The sequence below is a fragment of the Trachinotus anak genome, unplaced genomic scaffold (genome assembly GCF_046630095.1).
Source record: "Trachinotus anak isolate AG129_WGS33_773 ecotype Australia unplaced genomic scaffold, CSIRO_AGI_Tana_v1 ptg000013l, whole genome shotgun sequence".
NCBI lineage: Eukaryota > Metazoa > Chordata > Actinopteri > Carangiformes > Carangidae > Trachinotus > Trachinotus anak.
In genome coordinates this window covers 8,094,188-8,118,847 of record NW_027273864.1, presented here as the reverse complement: position 1 = coordinate 8,118,847, position 24,660 = coordinate 8,094,188, and the positions used below count along the sequence as shown (strand labels likewise).

Here is a 24,660-nt window from a genome sequence, read left to right as displayed (position 1 = left end):
CTTAGAGATGTGTCATTAAACTGATCAGCTTCCTTTGTTGGATCTTCCACTAACACAAGCTGTTTTTACTGACAGGCCAAAGTGATGGCAGCAGAAAAGACAGAACGAGACATTGATGCCACCCGTCTGGAGTACGTGCCAGTGGCTGTGCGCACGCAGATCCTCTTCTTCTGCGTATCGGATCTGTCCATTGTTGACCCAATGTACCAGTACTCTCTGGAGTGGTTCCTTGGCATCTTCACGGCAGGCATTGCCAATTCTGAGAGAGCAGGTAGACTACACTGAGAATTACGCCTGTTCAGGTGGAAAAACTGGTTTAAGACACTGAAACCTGATATGAAACATATTTTTCTGCTACCACTGACATGTTTCTCAAAGACACAGTGAAGAAGAGAATCGCCAACATCAATGAATATTTCACCTTCAGCCTGTACAGCAATGTGTGCCGCAGTTTGTTTGAGAAGAACAAACTCATGTTCGCCTTCCTTCTCTGCACTCGCATCATGATGAATGAGAACAAAATTGACATGGTGAGCAGCAGGGGAGTTTGCAGTTTCTTACTTACTGTTTGCTTGTCTGTTTAATCTTCTGAAACTCATACAAATACAAGTTGGGTTAATCCAGGTACATTTAATGAATCTGTATCAGGCTGAGTGGCGTTACCTGCTATCTGGAGGGATGCCCGCCCGAGAGATGACCAACCCTGCAGTGAGCTGGCTGCCGGAGCGGGCCTGGCAGGACATCCTGGGCCTCAGTGCTCTGGACAACTTCAGCAAACTGGCAGAGAGCTTCACCAAACATCTGCAGGGTTTCAAAAGAATTTTTGACAGCAACCAGCCTCAAAGGCACGCATGGACAATCTCTCTGTCAACAAAGGCGCACCTTTTCCCTTCATTTATACTGTGCAGAGGCTGTCAATGTCTTAACAATGTGTGCACATGTGTATGTTTGCCTATAGGGAGCCCCTCCCAGAAGAGTGGGACGCAGAGCTGGACTCATTCCAGAAGCTGTTGATCCTGCGCTGTCTGAGGTCTGACTGCCTTGTTCAAGGACTGCAGGACTTTGTCTCAGCTCAGTTGGGACAGCGCTTCATTGAACCTCAGGTACAGACCCTGTCCTCCCTCCGGGTTCATGTTAGTGACACACATGCTGAAAATCCAGATCTGGTTATCGGCATAGAATAGCATTCAAAATCCTTCTCCGTACGTACAAAGCCCTGAATGGCCAAGCTTCATCATATCTTAAAGAGCCCATACGTTAAAAGGGTGTTTTTCCTCTTCACTGTCACCGAGTGCTGCTCATTGTGGGAACTGCTGAGTTTCTCTCTATAATATTGTAAGATATTTACCTTAACCTGTAAAGGACCTTGAGGTAATGTTGTTATTTGACACTGTACAAATAAAATTTAATTCAGATGAATTGTAAAAACAGTATTTATGCTGTGACATTCTTTCCCTCTGTGACAGTGGCTTAGTGTGGTAATATTAACATGGTAATAATTGTTCCATTTGGCTGGGTCTGCAGCAATGTAAACATTCATTAATGTTTGGAGTACAGAATGAGCTGAAAAGGATTTCTGGTTGTTTGCTCCACAGCATGTGGCAGCAGTATTTATGGCTTATCAGTCCTTCTCTCTCCATCTTTCCATAGACGTCAGACCTGTCCGTGGTGTTTGCAGAGTCTTCCCCCTCCACTCCCCTCATTTTTGTCGTTTCCCCTGGCACTGACCCTGCTGCCGACCTCTACAAGTTTGCTGATGTCATGCAGTTCTCAGAGAAAATGAGTGCCATCTCTCTGGGCCAGGGCCAGGTCAGAGCCACAGGGATACCTGGGAATCTCTCTCTCTCTCTCTTTGTACACTTTCTCTGACCCCTGGGGAAAGGCACTATAAATCACTTTCTCACAAAACCAGGCCATTCTCATTTGTCTTGTTAAGAATGGCCATCTCTGTGCTAATTGTTTTCTCTACTTCTGAGCGGGACAATATACCATACTGCTTTGACAGATGCTAGATTCCAAGATATAGCAATTGAGTTCACAAAACAATGTGCAGGTTTTTAGATAAATCTAGAGTCACACAGGTCAGCAAACCTGAAACTTGGTGGCCTGCCAAACATTCTCCAAGCAACATACTCCCCCGGTGGCTGTTCAGTTGTCTCTTAAATGAAAGTCTCATGTTGAGCTTGCTGTTTTTTGCACAACTCTTGCCGTTGTCATCACATCTGTCCTTTCTTCTGCTGTGGTTTGTGTGGTTCAGGGCCCCTGGGCTGAGACCATGATGCACGCTGCCATGGAAAGAGGTCAGTGGGTCTTTTTCCAGAACTGTCACCTGGCTCCCAGCTGGATGCCTGCACTGGAGAGACTTATCGAAAACATCAACCCAGTAAAGGTCAGAACATAGACATACACAAAAGAGCATGGACTTACACAAACTACAAACACTAAATTGGACAACTGAAAACAGAACTGCTTCAGTGATTTGACTTATGCTCCATGTTAGATCAGCCAGTCACATAGTTTTCCTATGCCTTGGCCAGTTGTAATTACCTCCTATACTCCATGGGCACCATATGTCAATCCCTCTCCACAGGTGCACAAGGACTTCCGCCTTTGGCTCACAAGTCTACCCAGCAACAGGTTCCCAGTGTCTATTCTCCAAAATAGTTCCAAGATGACCATTGAGCCTCCCAGGGGCATCAAGGCCAACCTACAGAAAACTTACCTGAGGCTCACTAATGATTTTATCTCCTCTTCCACCAAGGTCTGTCTCCTCCTTTGTCATCCTCCCACTGAGTTTGTTCCCACTCATTGTATTTACTCCTTTATCATTTACTTTTGATTTGAAAATCTGCCTCTCTGGATCAGTTTTGTTTTTGAGAGGGTCTACTGTAGTAGAGTGTCGTGTTGTTCTTACATTTGCCATGAACGGTGTAGTATCTGCAACTTATTCCTCTCCTCCCCTCTCTTCTTCTTTCTTCTACAGATAACAAACTTCAAGTCTTTGCTCCTGTCTCTGTGTCTGTTCCATGGAATTGCTTTGGAGCGAAGGAAGTTTGGCTCTTTAGGCTTCAACATTCCCTACAAGTTCACAGACGGAGACCTGAGCATCTGCATCAGCCAACTCAAAATGTTCTTGGATGAGTACCAGGACATCCCATATAAGGTGGGGGAGTGAGGGCTTCTGTCTGTGTTAAAATACATGTTCAGAGCAGTGGTTCCAAAGCCATCATTTGTCATCTTATTTTCTCTGTTGTTTTGTCATTCTCCTGCTGTTCTTCCTCTTTGTGGCTGTTTTATCTGTCTGCTCCTGTTTCCTTAGTCCCCATAACCTGTCATGCATTATGGATGTCTGTTGCTATTTCACTGTAAAATGCTTCCTAATGTTTTTGTCAGTCAGACAATGTGTGTGTGTGTGTGTGTGTGTGTTTGTTCATCTGTTTGTCTCTCCTTTTTGTCCTCCACCTATCCAGGTGCTGAAATACACTGCAGGGGAGATAAATTATGGCGGCCGTGTGACAGATGATTGGGACAGACGATGTCTGCTCAGTGTGCTGGAGGATTTCTATTGTCCCGCTGTTCTTATTGATGACCATGCCTACTCTTCGTCTGGAGTGTACCGGCAGATAGACACAAATCTGGATATCAAGGTCAGATACTGGAAAATAGAGAAAAGATCATGATAAGAGTGCATTAATAGTGCATTAGACTTGACCTTTGTCTGCGTCTGTTGGTATACTCCACAGCTGTATATGTTGTTCTGAGATGGGAATGAAAGGGTAACGCAATGTTCGGTATACATATTGGTGACTACTCAATCAGTGATACATTTCAAGGCAGTCATTAAGTCATTAAACATGATGATATCTTTGCAATTAAACAACATAATAGTAAAATAGGAAGGTCATTTCTTAATATCCAAAAAACAGTCATATGTGATATTTATTCACTGAATTAAAGGTTTCATCAAGATTGGGTGAACCAACTCTGTCAGACATTTTCTCATTTTTCATTTTTAGTTCAGAGTTTTATAGTCTACCAATGACAGCCTTTGTGACACACACACACGCACACAACAACACTGACATTATGTGCCATCATTCATTCAACTATAAAGCAGTTGAAGCAAAATAAAAGTTGAACAGCCAGAGATCAGTATAGTTCCTGAGTTACAATGTCTATCACAGGACTTACTGCAATATTGTTAACAGTGTATTTATGGCCATATGACAGTACTATGTCAGTTATTTGTCCCACCTCATATATTGTCATTAAAAACAAACAACAGACAAATAGAAAATAGAAATAACCCTATTTTGATGAGTTTGCGTGAGTTTGTGCTCTAATCAGTTCACAATAACAAAAACGTTTCTCTCTGTTCTTGCTGCCTTTTACAAACAAGGAAATCTAAGTGAGACTGTAAGTATATGTCATGTTGCAAAAAATATAATTTTACTCATCTGTAGTTACACAGGAGTTGCAGCACCTGGATTTTTTGAACACCTCTTGAATGACTGAATATTTCATGCTATAATATGCAAGTGTCACGTATAAATCAGAGCACATCAACTTGTGAGCTGATGATGATCTTGATCTTGAGACAGTCGGTAACAGTCAACGATTGACCTGTTGTCATGGCAACTCTGACCCTAGGGTTACTTGGCATACATTCGTGGTTTGCCCATCAATGACACACCTGATATCTTTGGTCTCCATGACAACGCCAACATCAGCTTTGCCCAGAATGAGACCTTCGCCCTGCTGGGAGCTGTGGTTCGTCTGCAGCCTCGAGCTGCGTCTGCTGGGGGGAAAAGTCAAGAGGAGGTGCAAATAATGATTTGATTTCCTTATCTCTTCTGTTGTCTTTAATAGTACTAATGGTATCTGTATGCATATTAACTAAATACAAGCTATGAGACACTTTCTGTTTCAGTTAATCACATTTTTAGGTGAACATACTTAACATAATAATGTTAAAAATGTAAAAATGATGTGTAAAGGGCTGCACACAATTCTTTTTCTGAATGCCTGGACTGAGGATGGGACTTGTTAGGTTTCATTTGTAATCTGCCTCTTCCTGTACCGTAGACAGTGGAGGAGATAGTGGCAGGCATTGCTGAAAAGATCCCACGGCCTTTCAGCGTCCAGGAAGTGATGGAAAGGTACCCAGTCCTCTATGAAGAGTCCATGAACACAGTGCTCGTCCAAGAGGTTATAAGGTAACATTACGCAGTAGATCACACTGCAAACCACACTGCAGGTCTCCATGATATAATAACACGTAATTCTGTTGTTGCCCAAGTCAGAGTTTCCTCTGGGGACAATAAAGTTTATCTTATCCTACACCTGGAATTTGGACAAATGGAGGCAAATTCAGATAGTCAATGTTTATTGTAAAAACACATTTTTGGGCCAGTAGTATACATTACTGGGATCTGCTGGGTGAATCTTATGTACATATATTTGAATTATTTCCATATAATACTCATCTAGCAGGAGGACAAATTTCTGCAGGTCTTTGAGGTCATAGAGAGAAACTGAATCTGTGCTGCACTGAAAGCCTTGGGTAATCAGAGTAGATCAGTGATTCTGCCCAGTGTAAAGGTAACATTATTTGGAGCTAAAACAAAACAAAACAAAACAATAATACTAATTAAATGTGAAACCACTAATATAATATTTTTACTTGAGACCTGTGGCTGAAATTATATCCTTTTAAAAGTCACAGCCAGTAACCATAATTATATGGCATACTGTAATAACAGCTCTTTCAGTCAGTTGGTTGTGTGTGAGCTGCTGTAGCATGTGATGTCAGCAACTTGAAGTGAATTTGGTAAGACAGAAATCTCTGAATCCGAGTATTCGCTCAGTCATTGATAGTGATCAACAGACACTTCAGACTCTTGCAGATTTATTATGTTCCCTTTCATACTAGATAGATAGATAAAATACTTTGTTAATCCCTTTGAGAAATTCTAATTGTCCAATAATAAAATAGGGTAATAAAAGCATTTCGATATTTTTCTATTATGTGAATTTGTCATTGTTGTTGACATATTCTTCTGTTTATTTCATGGAAGACTAATAGAAGGTTAGGATCCATTTGTGGTAATCTGAGATTAGTTGAGTTTAAATCATTAGCACTTCAGTAACTGGTCCTTGTATGTTTTGTGTCTTTCAGATATAACAAGTTGCTGGTGGTCATCTCTCAGAGTCTCTGTGATGTTGTCAAGGCTCTAAAGGGTTTAGTGGTGATGTCATCAGAACTGGACCTTATGGCCAATAGTCTGTTCAACAACAGGGTCCCTGAAATGTGGAAAGCCAAGGCAAGACACCCAGACACATGCCAATTATTACGCCTCTGAACTCTCTTATCAATACCAGGACCCAGTGGTTATATGCATGTCACAGCTTCTGTCATGTATTAATTATTGACTAATAGTAAAGATTCATCACAAAGTTGGAAGTTGATTTGAACACATTCTCCTCTGATTTTTAAACAGTTACCTTCTCATACGTTTATCTGTATGTTCAGCTCTTCTGTAGGCAGGGTGGATCGCCCTGGTAAAACCTGACACACACACACACACACACACACACACACACACACTTACTGAACAAATGTATGCATCAAACTGAACTAAAATTCTGGCATCCATCCATATTTTACTCTGTGTAGTTAGGGATGACTCTTGGACATTTGGCATTTGGGAGGGATTTCTGTGTACAAGGTATCAGATAAACTTTTTGTGTCCTGCTCTAATGATTCCAGGCTCTGCTTTCTAAGAATACATAACTCTTTGACTGGCTGCATATCTCTCTCCCTCCAGGCCTACCCATCTCTGAAGCCTCTGGCCTCCTGGGTGTCAGACCTGCTTCAGAGGATCAATTTCCTGCAGCGATGGATCTATAATGGCATTCCACCTGTCTTCTGGATTAGCGGCTTCTTTTTCCCGCAGGCATTTCTCACTGGAACACTCCAGAATTACGCCCGTCGCTACAGCATCTCCATCGACACAATTGGATTTGACTTTGAGGTCAGACAGTAGGCTTTATGTCTGGCAGTGTCTGTCACTGCCACTATTTCTACCTCATAAGTGCAAAGATATTAACTCATATTTCTCAAGTATAACACTGCAGATTTAGAGGATTGAATAAAGTCTGTATGAATATTAACATATACAGTCATTTGTTGGTCTTAGAAATTCTTAACAACTTTAAATTTTAATTATTTCTATTCACTATGAACCTGTTTGTTTCCCATCTCTTTTGTAATACTTCCTCCCGCAGGTAATAGTGAAGTCGGTGTCAGAAATAACAGAGAAACCAAACACAGGCTGCTACATCCACGGTCTATTCTTGGAAGGGGCTCGCTGGGATAACAGAGCAGGTCAGCTCACAGAGTCCAGGCCCAAGGAGCTCTACACAGAAATGGCCATCATCAGGCTGATCCCCAAACCCAACCGTAAACCTCCACCCTCCGGGGTCTATGTCTGTCCCATCTATAAGACACTGACACGTGCTGGTGAGTACACACAGTATTTGAGTATGATTGGATTGATCCGTATTACAAGCAGTTTAGCTATTGCTTAACTAACAAGCTGTTTTTAGAGATCTGTGGAAAAAAATTAAGTCAAGGAAATGGATTAGCCATAGTTTGTGAAACTGTTGCTCAGGTTGTGAACTCTGTTTGCCAGTGTGACTAGGTGTTTGTGTGTATCCCCTTTTTGGTGGTTTTATTACTCACCAAAAATAGACTCCAGTTAGTATCCTGTTTCACGCAGCTCTGTATTTTCCACTCCCAGCATGTAGCCAACGCCTTGTGCTGATATATTAGACTGCTTGGAAACACTTGAGTCAGTAAAGAGATAGAAATATACAAACAGTTTAAATATATTTTTTTAATGTCATTGAATTGCTCTGTGTTCTTTTGCAGGGACACTCTCTACTACCGGTCATTCCACCAACTACGTGATCGCAGTGGAGCTGCCTACACAGCACAGTCAGAGACACTGGATCAAACGGGGAGTGGCCCTCATATGTGCACTGGACTACTGAACACACGGATGCACACACTTCATGCTTTATACCCTGTCTGTGTTTTAGAGCCCAAAATGATTGATTGCAGTTGCGGATGCTGAATTCACTTTAAATCAAAGTGATATTTTTTCTACCCTTCATATGCCACTTAAAATTAGCTTCATAAAACTCTTCTTTAGTTTGTGTAATAATTTTGTACAATGTGATATTTTTTATTTATGATTAACTGCTGTGATGAAAACAGATTCAGCTCCAGAGGTGTTCAAGATTAATTACTAAAAACTGAAAAATAAATACTTGTCAATACTATAAACTTTGCTCCAAATCTTGTCTCCTTTCCTCTCATCAGTGAAGGGGCAGTCCCTCCCCCTCCATGCTCAACACTGAAATAAATATCTATACGGCCTGCTCCTTTAAGACGGCCACACAGGGCCAGTTGAGAAATATGACTTAACTGAAGGAGGGTGGTGCTTACACAAAAAGTGACAGTGACTGGCCATGTGACTACAACCAAAGGACTCCAGACCAACGGGAAACTAAGACCAACAGGACCGACAGAACATCCTCAGCGTCAGAGACTGGAATTTCATTCTTGTGCTGTTCAGAGGTGCTGAATTGTTTGGATTTGAGCATTTTAAAGAAGAATAGCCGGTTAAAAGTCCAGTGGCAAGAAATGTTTAGTTTAAACAAGTGTACTTTGTTTCACAAGCTATACTGAAGATACAGTGGAATTACTGTGTGGAGCTCTTTCAGCGGCTGCGGTGCCCAGGACAGCCAGACGCACCACACTTTTACGCTACCGGAGGGCAGCAAGAGTCATCGCATTACTTTGGTGAATTACTCACGCCTTCCCCCTCTGAGAACCGCTGGTGACAACAAGCCGGTGTGAACATGCTACAAAATGGCAACGGAAAGGAGCAACCGCTGCAAGCGCCGATGGCTGAGGCAGAGCCGGACTCCCCGGCGGACGAGCCGAAAGAGCCGCAGCAGCAGCCCGATCTCTCCGCTGCTGACAGAAAGGACGCGGACACCCAATTCCCCCTGCCCGCTTACCCTAAACTGGAGATAAAACGCAACGCGGTGACAGACGATTATAAAATCTCCAGTCAGGTCCTGGGCTTAGGGATCAATGGCAAAGTCCTGCAGTGCTTCAATAAGAAGACAGGAGAGAAGTGCGCACTGAAGGTACTGAGGTCACCTGACACTCATGTTGTGAACAGGGAACTTGGGGACAGACCCTCTCAGCTCAGGTTTCACTCCTCACAATTAACTGATAATTACAGCTTTGTATGTGTTTCCCAAGTGATCAGACTTGTTTCACTTGTGTATTCAAACATTACTGATTCAATGTCCAGTATAGTCCTGTATAATGAAGTTTGGAGCTTTCTGCTCTATACATTCATAAGTTATATATGAGTGTTTAAAAATACAAATCTTTGTGAAAATGCTTTTGGTTTTTGTTATGAATTTATATATCTTTTCATCTTGATACATCTTGATATCAAAACACATCTGATCTGTTTGTTTCTCAGAGTTGGAAACTGTGTTGACTCTGTTGCCAACTTAAAAGACCTTTGACCTTTATTGAGGTCAGATTTGTGCCATTGTCATACAGGACTCAGACTTACATAGGAGTTGTAAAATTTGACTAACAAAACACATCCTTGTGATGTAGAAGGATCTCCCAGTCATGGAGTACTGATCTGCACTCACACTGCCTGTTAGTGTTTGTCTGTTTCTGTGGCTGGTGCACATACATGTCTAGGTGGTGTGTTTGCATGTGTGTTTTCCTGCTGCTCACGCTGGCGTTGGCATGTACTGTATGTGTTGCACTCACAGGCTCCAGATGCGGACATGCTGAATGTGATGTGTGTTCAGTCTAACACTGGATCGCAAGCAAGTTATGGGCGTCAGGGTTGCTGAGGCATAAGCCGTGACCTGTTACACTTCATCATTAAGACACATAGGTTTTGACACTGACACCTTATTCTGGGAGCAGTGGAAATTTGGGCACACCTTCACACAGGCATATACGCACACATGCATGCACGGGTCATCAGGCTGTCACCTGTCACCACTGGGCGACAGACTCAGAGAGATTTACTGGCTTACAGTAATCCATCTGGAGCTGAGCTGCCAAACCCGGCAGCAGTGGTGTCACAAGCAGAGCTGTAGACTGTGGGATAGAGAGAGAGACACAAGATGAGAAGGAGAGATAAACTGCAGCAGAAAATAGGAAGTCACAAACAAAACATGGAAGGCCAGGAGGGATAGGATGCTTGATAGCAACGTGTGTGACTGGGAGAGAAAGAGAAAGAAAACAATTACCAAATGACAACACAGAGAACAAATAAAATGTGTTGCCAGAAAATCTTCAGGCTACTTGCTGACTTGAGTCAGAGTTTTTTTGAAGACCTAATAAAACAGAAGAGATTGTAAGAAAACACTGAGCTAGGTTCACTGTATCACAGCACAAGAGAGTCTGATGTTGGAGCCTTTTTGTTTTAATATGTGAAATATGTTGTTCTGTGTGTTCATGTGACTGCTGACGGCATCAATAACGACGTCGCCTGGCGCCTGACAAACTTCAGCCTCCACAGAGGAAAGCTAACAGCAGGTCAGGGTGACCCCAGCTTAGAGAAAACATCACCGAGCCACTGCTGTCAGCCTCTGACCCTCCTCTGCTCTCTGAACAACCTGTGAAAAGGTTTTAGAGATGCCAAGGGAAACACTCATGAAATCACAATTTGCCTTCTCTGTTGCAGCTTTTACTGGCGTCTCTGTTGGTTAGCTTGTCAATGGGATCGCACTGGACCAAGTGACAGCTTTTCGAGTGCACCTGATAGACTTATTTGTTCTATGTTATTGTCATTGAAGCTAATTTGCACCTTTCTCAGTATTTTTTTTTTTAATTTTAAGGCAAATAGAAAGCAAAAGTAAATACTCAGGAGTTGTTTGATGTGCAGGGGCAGCTTACTGGCTTTTTAATTAAGTGTTGCTCAAAGCACTAAACATAATAAATGGGTATAGGTTTAATCCACTTTGCAGCAAAGCTGGGGGGGAGCCATCCGTTTAATGTAATTCAGTTATAGTCATCAGGATTCTTTTAATTTGGATTTGTCTAACTCCAGGGAGGAGACGGGGCCTTAGAGAGAGCCCAGTGGTGCTTGGCAGTCAACTTGAGCACCGCCATTAACTGTTAATACCATTAGATGCATGAATTTGGCTGGTGATTGTTCCATTTTAGCGTCTGAAGTGCCTTCCAGCTTAGCGCATGGGAAGCTGTACAAGCTACAGGTCGGTGTGCAGGCTTTCATTCATAGCCAAAACCTTCCCTTCAGTGTGTCTGTGTATGTTCACCTCTGTGGTGAGCCCACTAGCATGCTAGTGACACATCTGGGTTTCGTCTGGGATCCACAGATACCAAAATGTCATTAAAAATCCTCAGTGGTTTAGTCAGACACTACATGAAACAGATTTTTCTTCTAACAAACTACACTCAGGTCTCATGCAGGTTCACTTCAGGCAGCTGGTGCTGTTAAAAAAAGTTAATCAGTCTCAGAAGTTTTGCCTTCACACTCTGGTGTCATAGCTGTGTTTTAGAGCCTGCGCTGAGTCTCAGGCTTCAGCTTTTGGTCAGTTCAAGCTCACTGTTGTGCTGCAGTGCAGAAGTTTTGGGAGGTTATCTCAAACGCATCGTGCATCAGATGCTTATTAACCTTTGTTGTCGAGGATCTTTGTAGTATTCAAATGAGATGAAAGTTGTGTTGGTGTAGATGACTCCTACTCTCCTTTTTATTGTCCTGTGGGGACGTTCAGTGGGGATTTTACTCACAAAGCTTTGTGCTAGGTACACTAGGTCATGGAAAATCTACATACAAAAATATGTTTTGGGTGTTTTTCTTACTTGACCTGAAAGTTGGGTGTGATGGGCAGGTTTTTGATATTTTTGGACTATTGGATGTATTGCCATTAAAATTTGTACAGACACTTATGGAGCCCGGAGGATGAATCCACCTGGCTTCGTTGATAACCAGAGTTTTCTTTCTGCATGACCATGAGGTTGATGTTTGTGTTTTTTGATGAAATATCTCAACATCTATGGGCTAGATTGCTGTTAAATTATATTTTGACAGGTCCACCTCAGGATGAATTGTGACTGTGACGATCACTTACCTTTTCATCAGGTTGAAATTTGAATTTCCCAGTAGCTTGGTTCATGATCAAATACCTTTAAAACTAATGGCATTCCCATCAGCCTTAGTTGTACCTTTTTTTAGTGCTAATACACAAATGCTGGCATGCTGACAAGCTAAACGAAGATGCTAAACATGGTACACTACCTGCAAAACATCCACATGTTAGTATTGTCATTGTGAGCATGTTAGCATGCTGACGTTAGCTTTTAGTGCAAAGCGCCGCTGTGCCAGAGGAAAGTGTCGCAGAGCTGCTGCTAGTGTGGCTGTAGACTCAGCTTTTCAAAAAAGCAGCGCTGATACATTTGTCTTATTATTAAATCGCTCTACATTTTGATTATTGATTAACTGTATACCTCTTCCTAGGCCCCTTTGCTATGGACTTTATGAGCAGGACTTTATTGGTATGAGCTGTAAAGATAAGGCAGCTTTTCATCAAGATATACCGACAGCACTCTGACAGCCCTTGATATTCAATAGTGTAAACATGCTGGAGCAGTGTGTGCATGTTTGTGTCTCCAGAGGTAGTTCACTGTTAAACTCAGCACATTATGGGCATTATCAGATGGCATGTGTGTCTCAGAGTGTGTTACACTCTCTCTGATCTGATTGGTTTAGAGGAGTGCTCAGATGTGGTTGATTGGTTTAGAGCAGGATTAAAGACAAGCGTCGGTTCACTCTCCATAATGTTGCCTCACAGAAGAATCCAGAGTCCATCAGAAGATTAACTATATTCATATAATTCATATCATTGTCTCCACCCCCCCACCCCACCCCCCACCCCCCCCCCCCCACCCCCCCCCTCCCACCCCCCTTTGTGTTTTATATGTGTATTTAATCTGCCCAGACCTCTTTTATTATAGCCAATTCTGTGTCAGTGCAGGAAATTAAGGAAACTAGCTCACATGCTGTCTGCTCTGATTAAAGTCATAAAGCTATAAATGACATAGCAGAAACAAAACTGCCCACTGCTTGGTTTAATGTCAAGTTTAGTGGGTGAGGTTGAATAAAGTAGGACACACAGAGTAGCAGAGCAGGCACATAAGTCACCGGAAACCCTCAACTTCTACTTTCAACACTCTGCTGTGCTCTGTATTCCTCACTTCCTCTTTAACATTAGAAAAAAAACACAGTGTCACATTGATGGGGTGTTGTTTCTGGCAATTTGGAGTTTCCACTCTCACAACATAGTCTGAAATTTTATAAATATTCTCTTCACATTTTGTTCATTGCAAAGTCTCCTGCCATTCAACACATTTAATGTTTGTGAGTCTATCATATGTCAGTGAGTCAGTCCCTCGGTGTGTTATGTACTCCAGGCTCGGCCTGTGACCAGAGTGGTCATGTGAACAGAAGGACAGAGAGAGATCACTCCATCCCTGTCACATCCAAAAATACAGCCTGACTGAAGACGTGTGCTATGTCAAGGTCCGCCACCTGCTGCGGTTGCGTGTGTGCACTCGCACGCATCTGCTTATGTCAAACACATCCTGTCGTGTGACCAGGCTGCCTTAAGGACTATGTGTGTCCTAGACTTATTTTATTGGAGCTGTACAGTTCTACTCTGTATTGTGATAATTAAATGAAAAAAAAGTGGCCTCTTTTACATAGATTTCATCAGTGTGTCATGTAATCAGCCAGCATGTGGAGCAGTGGTTTTTCTAGACCAGATCTAACCCACAGGAGTCGGTTACAGTTCTTGAGTAACTGATAGGTAGCGGTGTTAAACTTGGTTTTCCTTTCATTTGAACACTCGCTGTGTGAGCGTGCAGTATTTTCTTGTGCTCAGCTGCCCTTTTTCTACTTTTGTATTTCTATCATCAAGAAGATGTGAGCTTGTGCTGTGTGTAAGTGAGATCGCTGTTCCCTGGTGGAGGTTCTGTGTTCAGAGGGCTCACAGTTCAATCCCATCACTCACATGAGCAAACCAGCCAAAGAGCTCCGTCCCTGCTGAAGGCGATTTTGTTATCAGTACAGTGTTGTGATAAGTGGAGCCTTTTGATTGGAATCAACTTCCAGCTTCCACAAGACTGTCAAGCTCACACAAGTGTATGGTGTTTGTCTTTGTATGATCTCTGATGCATCCTGTTGACTGCCCTGATGAGGATCAAAGCTGTCTGCCCATGGTTTTCATCTTTGTATCTTCACAAACTTCAGTTTACAGATTACCCTTCAACCATGCGATAATTAATCAGTGTATCCTCATGCTCAACTGCTGTTGCAGCAGAATGTTTCACATCACTCCTTTAGAAAATGTGAACTGTTGTTAACAGTGCTGTCTCAACATCAGGACTGTTCAGGTCTTTGTAAGGCCAACTTGACACAGATGCTCCTGACAACACAGGGTTTTGGCCTTTATTTATTGCAGTTGCATTAAATAAATGCAATACATGTCATTCCTCAGTTCACTGTTATTGTAAGTGAAAGCTGACAACTGATCTTGGTAAAACTGTCCCATGTTTGCTCAGTGCTTCGTGCTGCTGCTTTTGGATTTGTTTCCCTCGACAGGTGACTTTAATCTTATTTGACAAAGATAAGCAGATTGATTTCAGTTGCTCACATGAACATCACTTTTTATACTGCTTATTGAAACAGCTTTTTCCCTTTTGTTTTTTGTTTTTTTAAATTAACATTTCTGTCTCAAGCTCTAGCTCTTTTGGTAGAGTGTGCTCCCTGTTGATTGAGCATTGTGAGTTTCGGTCCCTGCAGTGGCATAAGACATCTAAGTTTGAGATATTCTCTGGTGTCTATGAGGTATAAACGTATAAAAAAATATAATTATTATTTAACCATATAAGAGTACAAAGATGATATGGGTAACAAAAAAGGTATGAAAAAATGATTGATTTCTTCTTGACCAAATTAGTATAATATCTGACGTGATGCTGTAGATGTGAGGGACTTGAGATGGTGTAATACGTGTAGGTGATGTGGTTGAAATTATTATTAGAGTGTTAATAAATATGTTGCTTTCTGATCAGTTTCATGATCAATTCGTCTACAGATTATTTTCTCAATCAATATATTCATTGTTTATACCATAAAATATCCCAACGTGACCCAAATGTATTTATTTGTTATATGTTGTATGTGTTATATGTCATAGGTTATAAAACGTCCTCCCAGTTTAGAAGCTGGGACCAGAAAATGTTTGAAGGATGAGTTTAATTGATTATCTGGTATTCTGCTAATTGATTCATTAACTAATCGCTTAAGCTTTATGGCATATAAAATAATTAAAATGATGCTGTTTGGATTATATGAGATAAATGAGTAATTTTTAATTACAGCTTGCTCTGAATCTTAATTTGTACAACCATAACATGATTATATGAACAAAATGTAATTACATCAAAAGTGAAGTATATTGTTGAAGCGGTGTAAAACTGAGCAATATAAATTCAAATTAATCAGTGCATCAGTCCTGAAAGTTGGTTTTCTGTCTATCCCGTCATCATTCTCTCTGTGCGTCTCCCAGATTCTGTACGACAGCCCCAAAGCCAGACGAGAAGTGGAGCTTCACTGGCGAGTATCAGGAGGACCGTACATCGTTCGTATCCTCAACCTGTACGAAAACATGCACCATGGGAAAAAATGCTTGCTCATCATCATGGAGTGGTAAGATTCACATACCTCTTGAAAAGTTGACATTAAGTAGACAAATATTTTCCACTGGGCAGTGATGCGTCCTGCTATTTTAGCATCAGGCGCAATGCAGCTTACACTGACTACAAATTTCCATACGTCACAGCGCAGTGTAGGAGCACAGAACTTAAAAAGGATGGCGTGAATTTATCTAACAAGCTGTTATAACAAACCTCTTTTGAACAAAAGTCAACAGAGAAGTCCAGCACTGCTATACTAAGTTTCCGTTGAGCAGAAGTTAAAGAAGTTACACCCAAACTGCTCAGACGTTTCCACACGTTTCTCTTCATTTTTTGGTGAAAAATAAGAACATCAGTGAATGATTCTTAAAGCACACACACACTCTTTTTGTTTTCAATCAAATGCCATCACCTCCCCAACACACTTTTTATGAAGCCTGAATAATATAGACAAGCATAATATAAACTGCAAACTAAATTTGCACAATTGTGTAAGTAAAATTCAAGCTTTAATCTGTCGTGTTTTTACATGAGCCACATAATGTCACTGTTTGCATAAATGTGGGAAATAGCTTTTGAAAACTGCTGAGGACTCAGGACTTCATATCTCCAGATTTTAAGACTATTTCCTGTAAGACTTTATTAGTCCGGCTAAATACAGACATACACAAGACGTCTTTCAGCCGACCATTGTTTTTTCCACCATAGTGGGAGGGTTAAAGATCCTCCGTGCATTATAACTCAGAGACTATGTAGCAAGATCATATCTCAACAAAATAAAACGTATATAACAAGTGCACATCTAAAGCCATTATCCTGAAAATTATGTAGGAAATTTCTGATATGTGCTAACATGCTCATATGTTTTCACACAAAATAGATTCTTGAGTGTATCGAGTGCGTCAAACTAAACTCTTTGTACAACTGAGGGCAGAACATTCATCCACGCTAAAGGTCAGTCATAAGACCTGACCTGCGAAGTGAAGACGTCGGCACTGATGGTGAGATAGAGAGACACAGTTCCATCCGGGCTTCACATGTCACAACAAGCTGTCCATAAAAATACCCCGTATGACTCCGGAGGAAAAAACACTGGTGTGTGTGCGCTTTGATGTGCTTAAATGTCGCCAGGCTCTGGACTTTTTCTGCCAACTTTTGAAACACAAAAAACAGTTTAATTCTGTAATTCAGAGAGAGAAAGTGTCGCTTTCCCCTGTCCATGGGAATTTTAAACAATGACTAACTGGTTCTCATCATCACATTTATTGACACAGCAACTGTTTGTGTTGCTCTGTGTGTAGTGACCTTGTGTGTGTGTCTGTGTGTGCGTGCTGCTTCCTGTAGAAGCAAGGGTCAAAGTCAGACGGCAGTGCAGATATTCACCGTAGCTCACAGTCATACTCACATTTCTGTCTCAGCTATCTGTTCATCTGTGTACTCATGGACCACAAAAACTACGCTCTTACTTAAGACACATTGAAGCGCGTCCACGTCACAGTGAGCACAGAAAGAGTTTTCTGAGGAACAGGAGGGGAAGTTTCAGGCACCAGACACTGCTGTTTATGTGTGTGTTTGTGAAAATGAGGAGTGGGAAGCACAAACATCTGATTCTGAAAGTGTTCGGTGGGGACAGTGTCTGAACTTTTAAAGAATTAGGTCATAGGTCTCAGCGAGGAAATGCCATACAAACAGATGCGTTCAGAAAGTGTCGAGACACTTTCTGTTGCAGCCTCATGCTAAAATCATTTCAAGTGATCTTTTCCCAAATCAATTAACACTTAATACCACATAATGACAAAGTGAAAACAGAATTTTTGATTTTTCTTTGCAAATTTACTAAAAAAGAGAAACTAATTTATCACATTGACATCACTATTCAGACCCTTGACTCAGTACTTAGTTGAAACACCTTTTGCAGCGATTACAGCCTCCAGTCTTCTTGGGTATAACGCATATATTATTGTTGGGCTAATTATTGTGTTATAATCAAACATAAAAGGATGAGACTACAGAGGAGACTAATATTAGCTACGTTACTCTCAGACTTTGTGTTTCTCAAACAATATTGAACATTATTTCACATAAATCCTGTTGGTTCTTTTCGATAAGAAGATGTTGTTACTCTTGCCTTCTTCCCTGTTGATCCTGTTCCTCTGTTTAACTGAAGTGGACTTTTGCTCAGTATTTTTAGGGTTTCAATCTCACTTACCATTTCTCTTTGCAAGAAACTGAAAGATTTAGGTGAAAGACCTCTGTATATAAACATGTGCCAGTGAATGTAAATGTAACATGTGGTGTAGATTAATGTAGAAAACAGTATTTATACTGGTTTGTCAAACCTATTGTTAGTTGCAGTTCTGTATGAATAACATTATGACATTTCTATGGTGATAGTTTTTAATTTTCGAGATCATCTTCCCTCTTTCTCTGTTAAACTGTAACTCTGATGCTTTGTGTCAAAAAGATGTCAAAAAGTCACTTACTTCTTTGTTCTGGGTCTGATTCATTACTAAACACCTTTGTCTGCTCGTGTCATTGCCACATTGATTGAAATGAGAAGAAATTACTCAAATTCAAATGTAGATAACAGTTCATATGTCACAAACAGCTGGAGTGTGGATCATGGAGTGTCATTTGTGCAGTTTGTAAAGTGTGTGTGTGTGTGTGTCTATGTCTCTGTGTGTGTCCAGTATGGAGGGAGGAGAGCTGTTCAGCCGAATCCAGGCCAGAGGAGACCAGGCCTTCACTGAGAAAGGTGAGGACTGACGGAGGGATGGATTTTGTTCACATCACATGTCCGAGAGAGACTTCACCTTGGAAGTTTGTGTCTCTTGTCGTGTGACACTGGAATTGCTTCTGGTTTGAGAGATTGTGTTGTCCTGTTTTCTTCCCAGAGGCATCTGAGATCATGAGGGACATCGGCACGGCCATCGACTATCTCCACAACATCAACATCGCACACAGAGACATCAAGGTGCACAGAGATGAAGACCACAAAGAATATGATCATGTCTGGGAAATTAAAGGAAGTTTTGACATATTTCTTTTCTTCTTGTCTCCCTCTCCAGCCAGAGAACCTGCTCTACACCGCTAAAGAGAGAAACGGGGTCCTCAAGCTGACAGACTTTGGCTTTGCTAAGGAGACCACGCTACACAACCCTCTACAGACCCCCTGTTATACACCTTACTATGTGGGTATGTTGCTTTGTCTTATTTTCCAGTGAACATATGGCATCTGTTTGTACAAAGTGTTATATACTGCACTATGGTTTAACTCTCAAGTTTGAAGGACTTTTAGATTATTTCAACAGGAAAAACTGCATAGATGTTGAGTCATTTTTTTCCTGTGCTATATAAAGCTAATCTCCATGTATATATGGTTTCTTTGTGTGTGTGTGTGTGTGTGTGTGTGTGTGTGTGTGTGTGTGTGTGTGTGTGTGTGTGTGTGTGTGTGTGTGTATCACCATTGATAAGCTCCTGAGGTTTTGGGTCCGGAGAAATATGACAAGTCATGTGACATGTGGTCTCTGGGCGTCATCATGTACATCCTGTGAGTAGTTGGTGGGAACGCACCAATGTCACAACTTATATAAGGTTTCAAAGTCGCTCTATCTGACCCACCATGTTTGTCTCTGTAGGTTGTGTGGCTTTCCTCCATTTTACTCCAACACGGGCCAGGCCATTTCACCCGGGATGAAGAGGAGGATCAGGATGGGCCAGTACGAGTTCCCCAACCCAGAGTGGGCTGAGGTGTCGCAGGAAGGTGTGAATCCCCCAAGAAACTCACACACACAGAGTGGACAAATTCATAGATTGAATTTTCACAGATGACAGTGAATTTTCATAATAAGTTTAATATTCCATAGCTGTAAAATTATTACTTTATTCTCAGCCACGCAGCAGTCCAACAACACAAACACAAAGATATATCAATGACAACACATGAATTGTGTGTTCAGCTGCATTAAACACTAAATATGTGAGAGTCAGAGGTTGAAAAACTAAACGTTTCCTGCTGAGAGCAAGTAGAGTAACCAAGCTGTCAGTCAAAGTACTGCAGGCTGTCTAATCAGTCCAGCTCTTTACCACAGGATGGTGACAGTGCACAGTTTGCTGGTCTCCGGCTGAAAGAGAAGGATGATGACATTTAATCATCTTTCGCTTGGCATTTTTCATGATGGACAATAAAGTGAATATATTAATGCTACACTAACACTGACCCCACAGGTTTCTGTGTGGCCTGGTTAAAGATGTACTCATATAGAAAACCTCCAGCTACACATCATGTGGGAAACACTGCGGTGTGCCTTTAAAAAGCCTCAGTTTACGTCTCGGTGCTGCCCTCAACCTGAGTGTCGTCTCTATAAACACAGAGACTGCACTCAGTCTGTTTAGGTAAACAGTGGTCTATAGTGAAACATCAGCCCTATTAACTGGTGCTTTTACACTGGAGTTTTACACTTTCACAGACTGTAACATATGTTCATGCCTACACTCCTCCTACAGACGTCTTACAGATAACTCAGAGACAACAGTCATCTGGTGTCCTCCTCCTTACCACTGACAACAACAGTGCACACACAGTCATTTTTCAGTTTTTTCACTCAATCTCATTCTTCACTCGTGCTCTTGCTGTGTAAGTAGGCCAGCCCATCCCTGAGACCAGGAGCATGTGTGTGTGTTGCTACTAATAATGTAATGGTCTTTGCATTTCCTTTACTCTCCCAGCAAAAGATCTGATCCATCAGCTACTGAAGACAGACCCTAACGAGAGAATGACCATCACTCAGTTTATGAACCACCCCTGGATCAATGTAAGTACCTGTGTGTCAAGTACAGATAAACATTGCACACTTCCTGCACTGCTTCTTGTTTATTTGTGCATATGTTTGGTCATATCCTCATCTGTATTTGTGTTTGCACTCTGCAGCAGTCCATGGTGGTCCCCCCCACTCCACTCCACACAACACGGGTCCTGACTGAAGACAGAGAGATGTGGGAGGACGTGAAGGTCAGCAGCAAAATAACACTGACTCCCTCTGGTCACATGTTGGCATTACAACCTGTTACTGTCAGGCTGTTGAAGCTTTAGGTTGGCCTTAGTTTGGCTGGTGTTACAGGATTACACCAGTATTTTAGTGTTGCACTTCCATTAAGACAAAAGAAACAAATCAAAGCACCAGAGGGAAAATAATCCTATCCTGACATTTAATCTCCAGTATGGGGCAAGCTCCAAAAATGGTGAATCCTAAATTTCCCATTATGCAACATGAGAGAGTCGTTCATTAGACCATGGATGCCAGGTAATTGCAAATATCTTTTAAGTTCCACTCCCCCAGTTTATAACACTTTCTGTGAATATATCCATTGACCCTAATGATATCACTATGATGTCATGACTATCATTTCACTCTCCATGCTCCACAGAGGATATATACAGCTGTTTTTTCAGTCCAAGTCGTACTCTGAATGACTAGTGAGGAGATTTTCATGTGTAAAATTGGTGGGATGGCCCTTTAATTATTATATTTATTACCACATGGAAGCCACCGAAGGAAAACTGTCAACATCCATGAGTGAATTGAACAAATCAAAATCTTTAAAAATTGATATTTTATTGCTTATCACCATCGTGATGATTCCCTGATGACCACCAGGGGGAAGCAGTGGTCACAGCCTGTCTGTCTCTGTCTTAACATTTAACACACACACACACACACACACACACACACACACACACACACATTTAAGACACACACACTTGAACACACAGGAGCTCCGCTGCCCTGTGCAGCTTTTCTCGGCTCTTTTTCTGTATTTTACACAAATAAATGTGCTTAAAGAGCAAGAACGCTGTTTGCTCACATCAAGTCACTGTGGGGTTACCTCTCCAGCACTCGGCAAAAAATCTCAGTTGGGCAATCACATATTTTTTCAGTGGTTGTAAATGTGAGCACAAATCCTGAGTAGAACGGCACATTCCTTCACAACAGCTGAATGAGTGAATCTGCAGTGATAATGTATGAAAAGAACTTTCTCCAAAATGATACGCACACAATACAACACTGTTCACTTCTGCAATGGGCAATGCAACGTTGTGTAAGGATTTCAGAGATTGCAGTCCCGAACAACCACTTCTCAAAAAGAAGGAAAAAACATGATGTTACATTCTTTCTACATAGATCATGACTGACAAATGACCTCCAGTCATGAACAATAAAGGCTGAGGGGATTGAAAGTTAACATTGTCACAGCTGTAGCAGCTCCAGTCTACAGACCTGTCTGCTGACATTTTAGTACATTGGTCATGGTCTTAAGCCTGTTTTAGCTCCAGCTTCTCTTGACCTCGGCCTGTGACGACCTGACCTTTTCTCTGAGGTCATAAAACCTGTAAAATTGTTCCCAGACAGGTTTTTCTCTGCTCTGTCCACCTTTCTGCATGAAAGATTGTGTAACACTTGAAGGAATAGTTTGACATTTTGTGAAAAACACTTTCTTACAAAGAGCTGAAAGTTTCTGTGTTAAATATCAGGCCAAAGCCAGGAGGTGGTTAGCTTAGCATAAAGACCTGAAACAGCTAGTCTGGCTCTGTATAAAGGTAACAAAACCACCTACTAACACATCTTAATCTCATTAATTAAAGCATTACACATCTCATCTTGTTTTTTTTTAATCCACACAAAAACCAAAGTGTAAAACAGTTGTGGTTTTACTAGAGGTTATTTTTTGGACTATTTCTTGTCCAGGAGCAGTAACTTCCTGAAGTCTCTGCTGGTTACCGGACAACAATGATACATGACATCTTAATTATTGAGCTTTACAGATGCTGGCAGGTAATTTTGTTACCTTTTACAGAGCCATGCTGTCTCTAGGATTTCTCCTAAGCTAAGCTAGTTGGCTGTTGGCTGTAGCTACATATCACCCGTCTATACACGAGAGCGCTAACAATCCTCTCATCTAATTCTTATTAAGAAAACAAATAAGGATATGTTCCAAAATTAGCTACTGATGTAGAAAAGGGGCTTAAAGTAGCAATGTCAATCATTTAAAAACTCCTGTGGTTAAGAATAGGATTCAACAGGAGTACTTATTACAGGTGTGTAATCCCTGCCCTTGTTGTATGTAACTGGAGTAGTTCTCACTGAACTAACACGCTTTGCCACAGCTGATCCTCTGCCTTGTCTCTCACAGGAAGAGATGACCAGCGCTTTAGCAACCATGCGTGTGGACTACGACCAGGTGAAGATCAAGGATCTTGACACTTCAAGTAACCCTCTGCTCAACAAGAGACGTAAGAAGGCCGCTGCCGGGGCCAAGAGCGGGTCCACTGTGTGTCAAAGTCAGTGAGACACAGACCAACATCGATGGAAAATCCCGACACAACAGCCAATGATGAAGAAAAGCGGCTCAGAAGAGGGAGGGAAAAGTTGGTTTGTGCTGGAGAGGATCATTTAGAGAGCTGCTTGGGACTCTTGAGAAACTTGACATGGAGGGTGTACTCTTTGAAATAAAGGGACAACGTAGGAACAACAGCAATATCAAAAGTGAACATTTAGAGGACATATCAAGACACAATATCGTCTGCGTCGCCTGCCAGTGGTGGAAATCAGTGCAGGTGTATCTGTTTTTAATTATTTTATGTATGTATGTAATTTTTAGATCCTGGCTGGAGACATCAAGGGTCATCAAGTATTTGTAGGGATAGTATTTTGTGTATTTGAATGCTGGGTGCCCATTTGAGGTGTCCTTTGTAACTCATGTGCAGATCACACACAGACAGACAAACCAACTGTGGACAGACTGTGAAGCTAGAACACTCAATATTACCTGTGTTGTCTTAATATTGTCTGTCTTTTGCTGTTTCCTTTCAGGGATTAAAAAAAAAGTCTGACACTGACTGTCTTGTCAATAAAATATAGCCTCCATAATGACCTATAGTTCAACCCGAAGGAGTATTTTTCATTGACACAGCAGTAAAGTGGCCCCACACACACTTATGAAGGGATATATTTGATTCTGTGTCACAGCTACAGAGCAACATCATGTCCTATAAATGTGGCTATGAGAGGCAGCACACAGCCTGCCAGCTTCCTGTCAGTGTGAGGCCAGAGAGCTTTATGTAAGTGGTAATGGGGTAATGGATGGTTGTGCGACACGGATGAATTGTGACACTTTTCTTGAGAAAGGCGTGTGTGTGTTTATGAAAGTTGAGTAAAATGCTCCCTGTAAATAGTGGCCACCGCATGACTCCACATTAAATCATTAGCAGACAATGGAAACCTCAGCAGACTGCATTTGTTCATACACTTGTAGATTAAACTTGAGAAAACCAAGCAGGAATATTCATGTGCAAGATGTTTTTTACCGTGGACCCTAAAGCTATTGTTTTGTATTTGTGCCCCTCAGGCTTTGTGAGGCTGCTATAAATAGCAGCAGTGGAGTAGTTATTTGGGACGCAGCCATCTTACTTGGTGTGTGACTCGTAAAGGTCAACATTATTATGTTTAGATTACATGGTAAGTACCTTTCCCCCACTTCGATCACATGGTGCCCCTGCAGTATTTAGGGGAAGCTGATGATAAAAGCTACTCGGCTTCCCTGCCGTAAATATGGGATGACAGCCATGATTAGCTGTGGCCCAAACAGAGCTTGACCTGTCAGCTGTTGTTTGATGGTCCATTGAAGGGAAAAAGCTCTCAGAATAGGACAAACAAATAGAATTAAACAGGGACTATTTGTGAGTGGAATTTTACTGTATGTTGCGCATGAAATTACTTCCTGCTGGGGGGGCAGTGCTAAGTATTTTTCTTTTTGTTCATCAG

The 24,660-nt window shown here is 41.6% G+C and overlaps 2 protein-coding genes across 2 annotated transcripts in view; both read left to right on the top strand.

The window, feature by feature from the left end:
• dnah1 (dynein, axonemal, heavy chain 1) overlaps positions 1-8,355 on the top strand; it is a 32,345-nt gene extending 23,990 nt beyond the window's left edge. Inside the window, exons 65-79 of the mRNA XM_071493798.1 lie at positions 76-271; positions 379-530; positions 649-845; positions 959-1,103; positions 1,651-1,809; positions 2,258-2,389; positions 2,591-2,761; positions 2,984-3,163; positions 3,471-3,647; positions 4,651-4,821; positions 5,086-5,216; positions 6,179-6,323; positions 6,828-7,034; positions 7,288-7,522; positions 7,934-8,355. Of these exons, the coding sequence (XP_071349899.1) occupies positions 76-271; positions 379-530; positions 649-845; positions 959-1,103; positions 1,651-1,809; positions 2,258-2,389; positions 2,591-2,761; positions 2,984-3,163; positions 3,471-3,647; positions 4,651-4,821; positions 5,086-5,216; positions 6,179-6,323; positions 6,828-7,034; positions 7,288-7,522; positions 7,934-8,055 (2,520 nt within the window). The 3' untranslated portion in view covers positions 8,056-8,355. The remainder of the gene's footprint in view (positions 1-75; positions 272-378; positions 531-648; positions 846-958; positions 1,104-1,650; positions 1,810-2,257; positions 2,390-2,590; positions 2,762-2,983; positions 3,164-3,470; positions 3,648-4,650; positions 4,822-5,085; positions 5,217-6,178; positions 6,324-6,827; positions 7,035-7,287; positions 7,523-7,933) is intronic.
• Positions 8,356-8,488: 133 nt separating this feature from the next.
• Positions 8,489-23,775, top strand: mapkapk3 (MAPK activated protein kinase 3). The gene is made up of 10 exons (XM_071493800.1): positions 8,489-9,222; positions 15,712-15,851; positions 18,529-18,593; positions 18,733-18,812; positions 18,907-19,033; positions 19,313-19,388; positions 19,477-19,601; positions 20,567-20,652; positions 20,769-20,849; positions 23,030-23,775. The coding sequence occupies exons 1-10, from the start codon at positions 8,929-8,931 to the stop codon at positions 23,183-23,185; spliced, it is 1,230 nt and encodes a 409-aa protein (XP_071349901.1). The 5' UTR covers positions 8,489-8,928; the 3' UTR covers positions 23,186-23,775.
• The last annotated feature ends 885 nt before the right edge of the window (positions 23,776-24,660 follow it).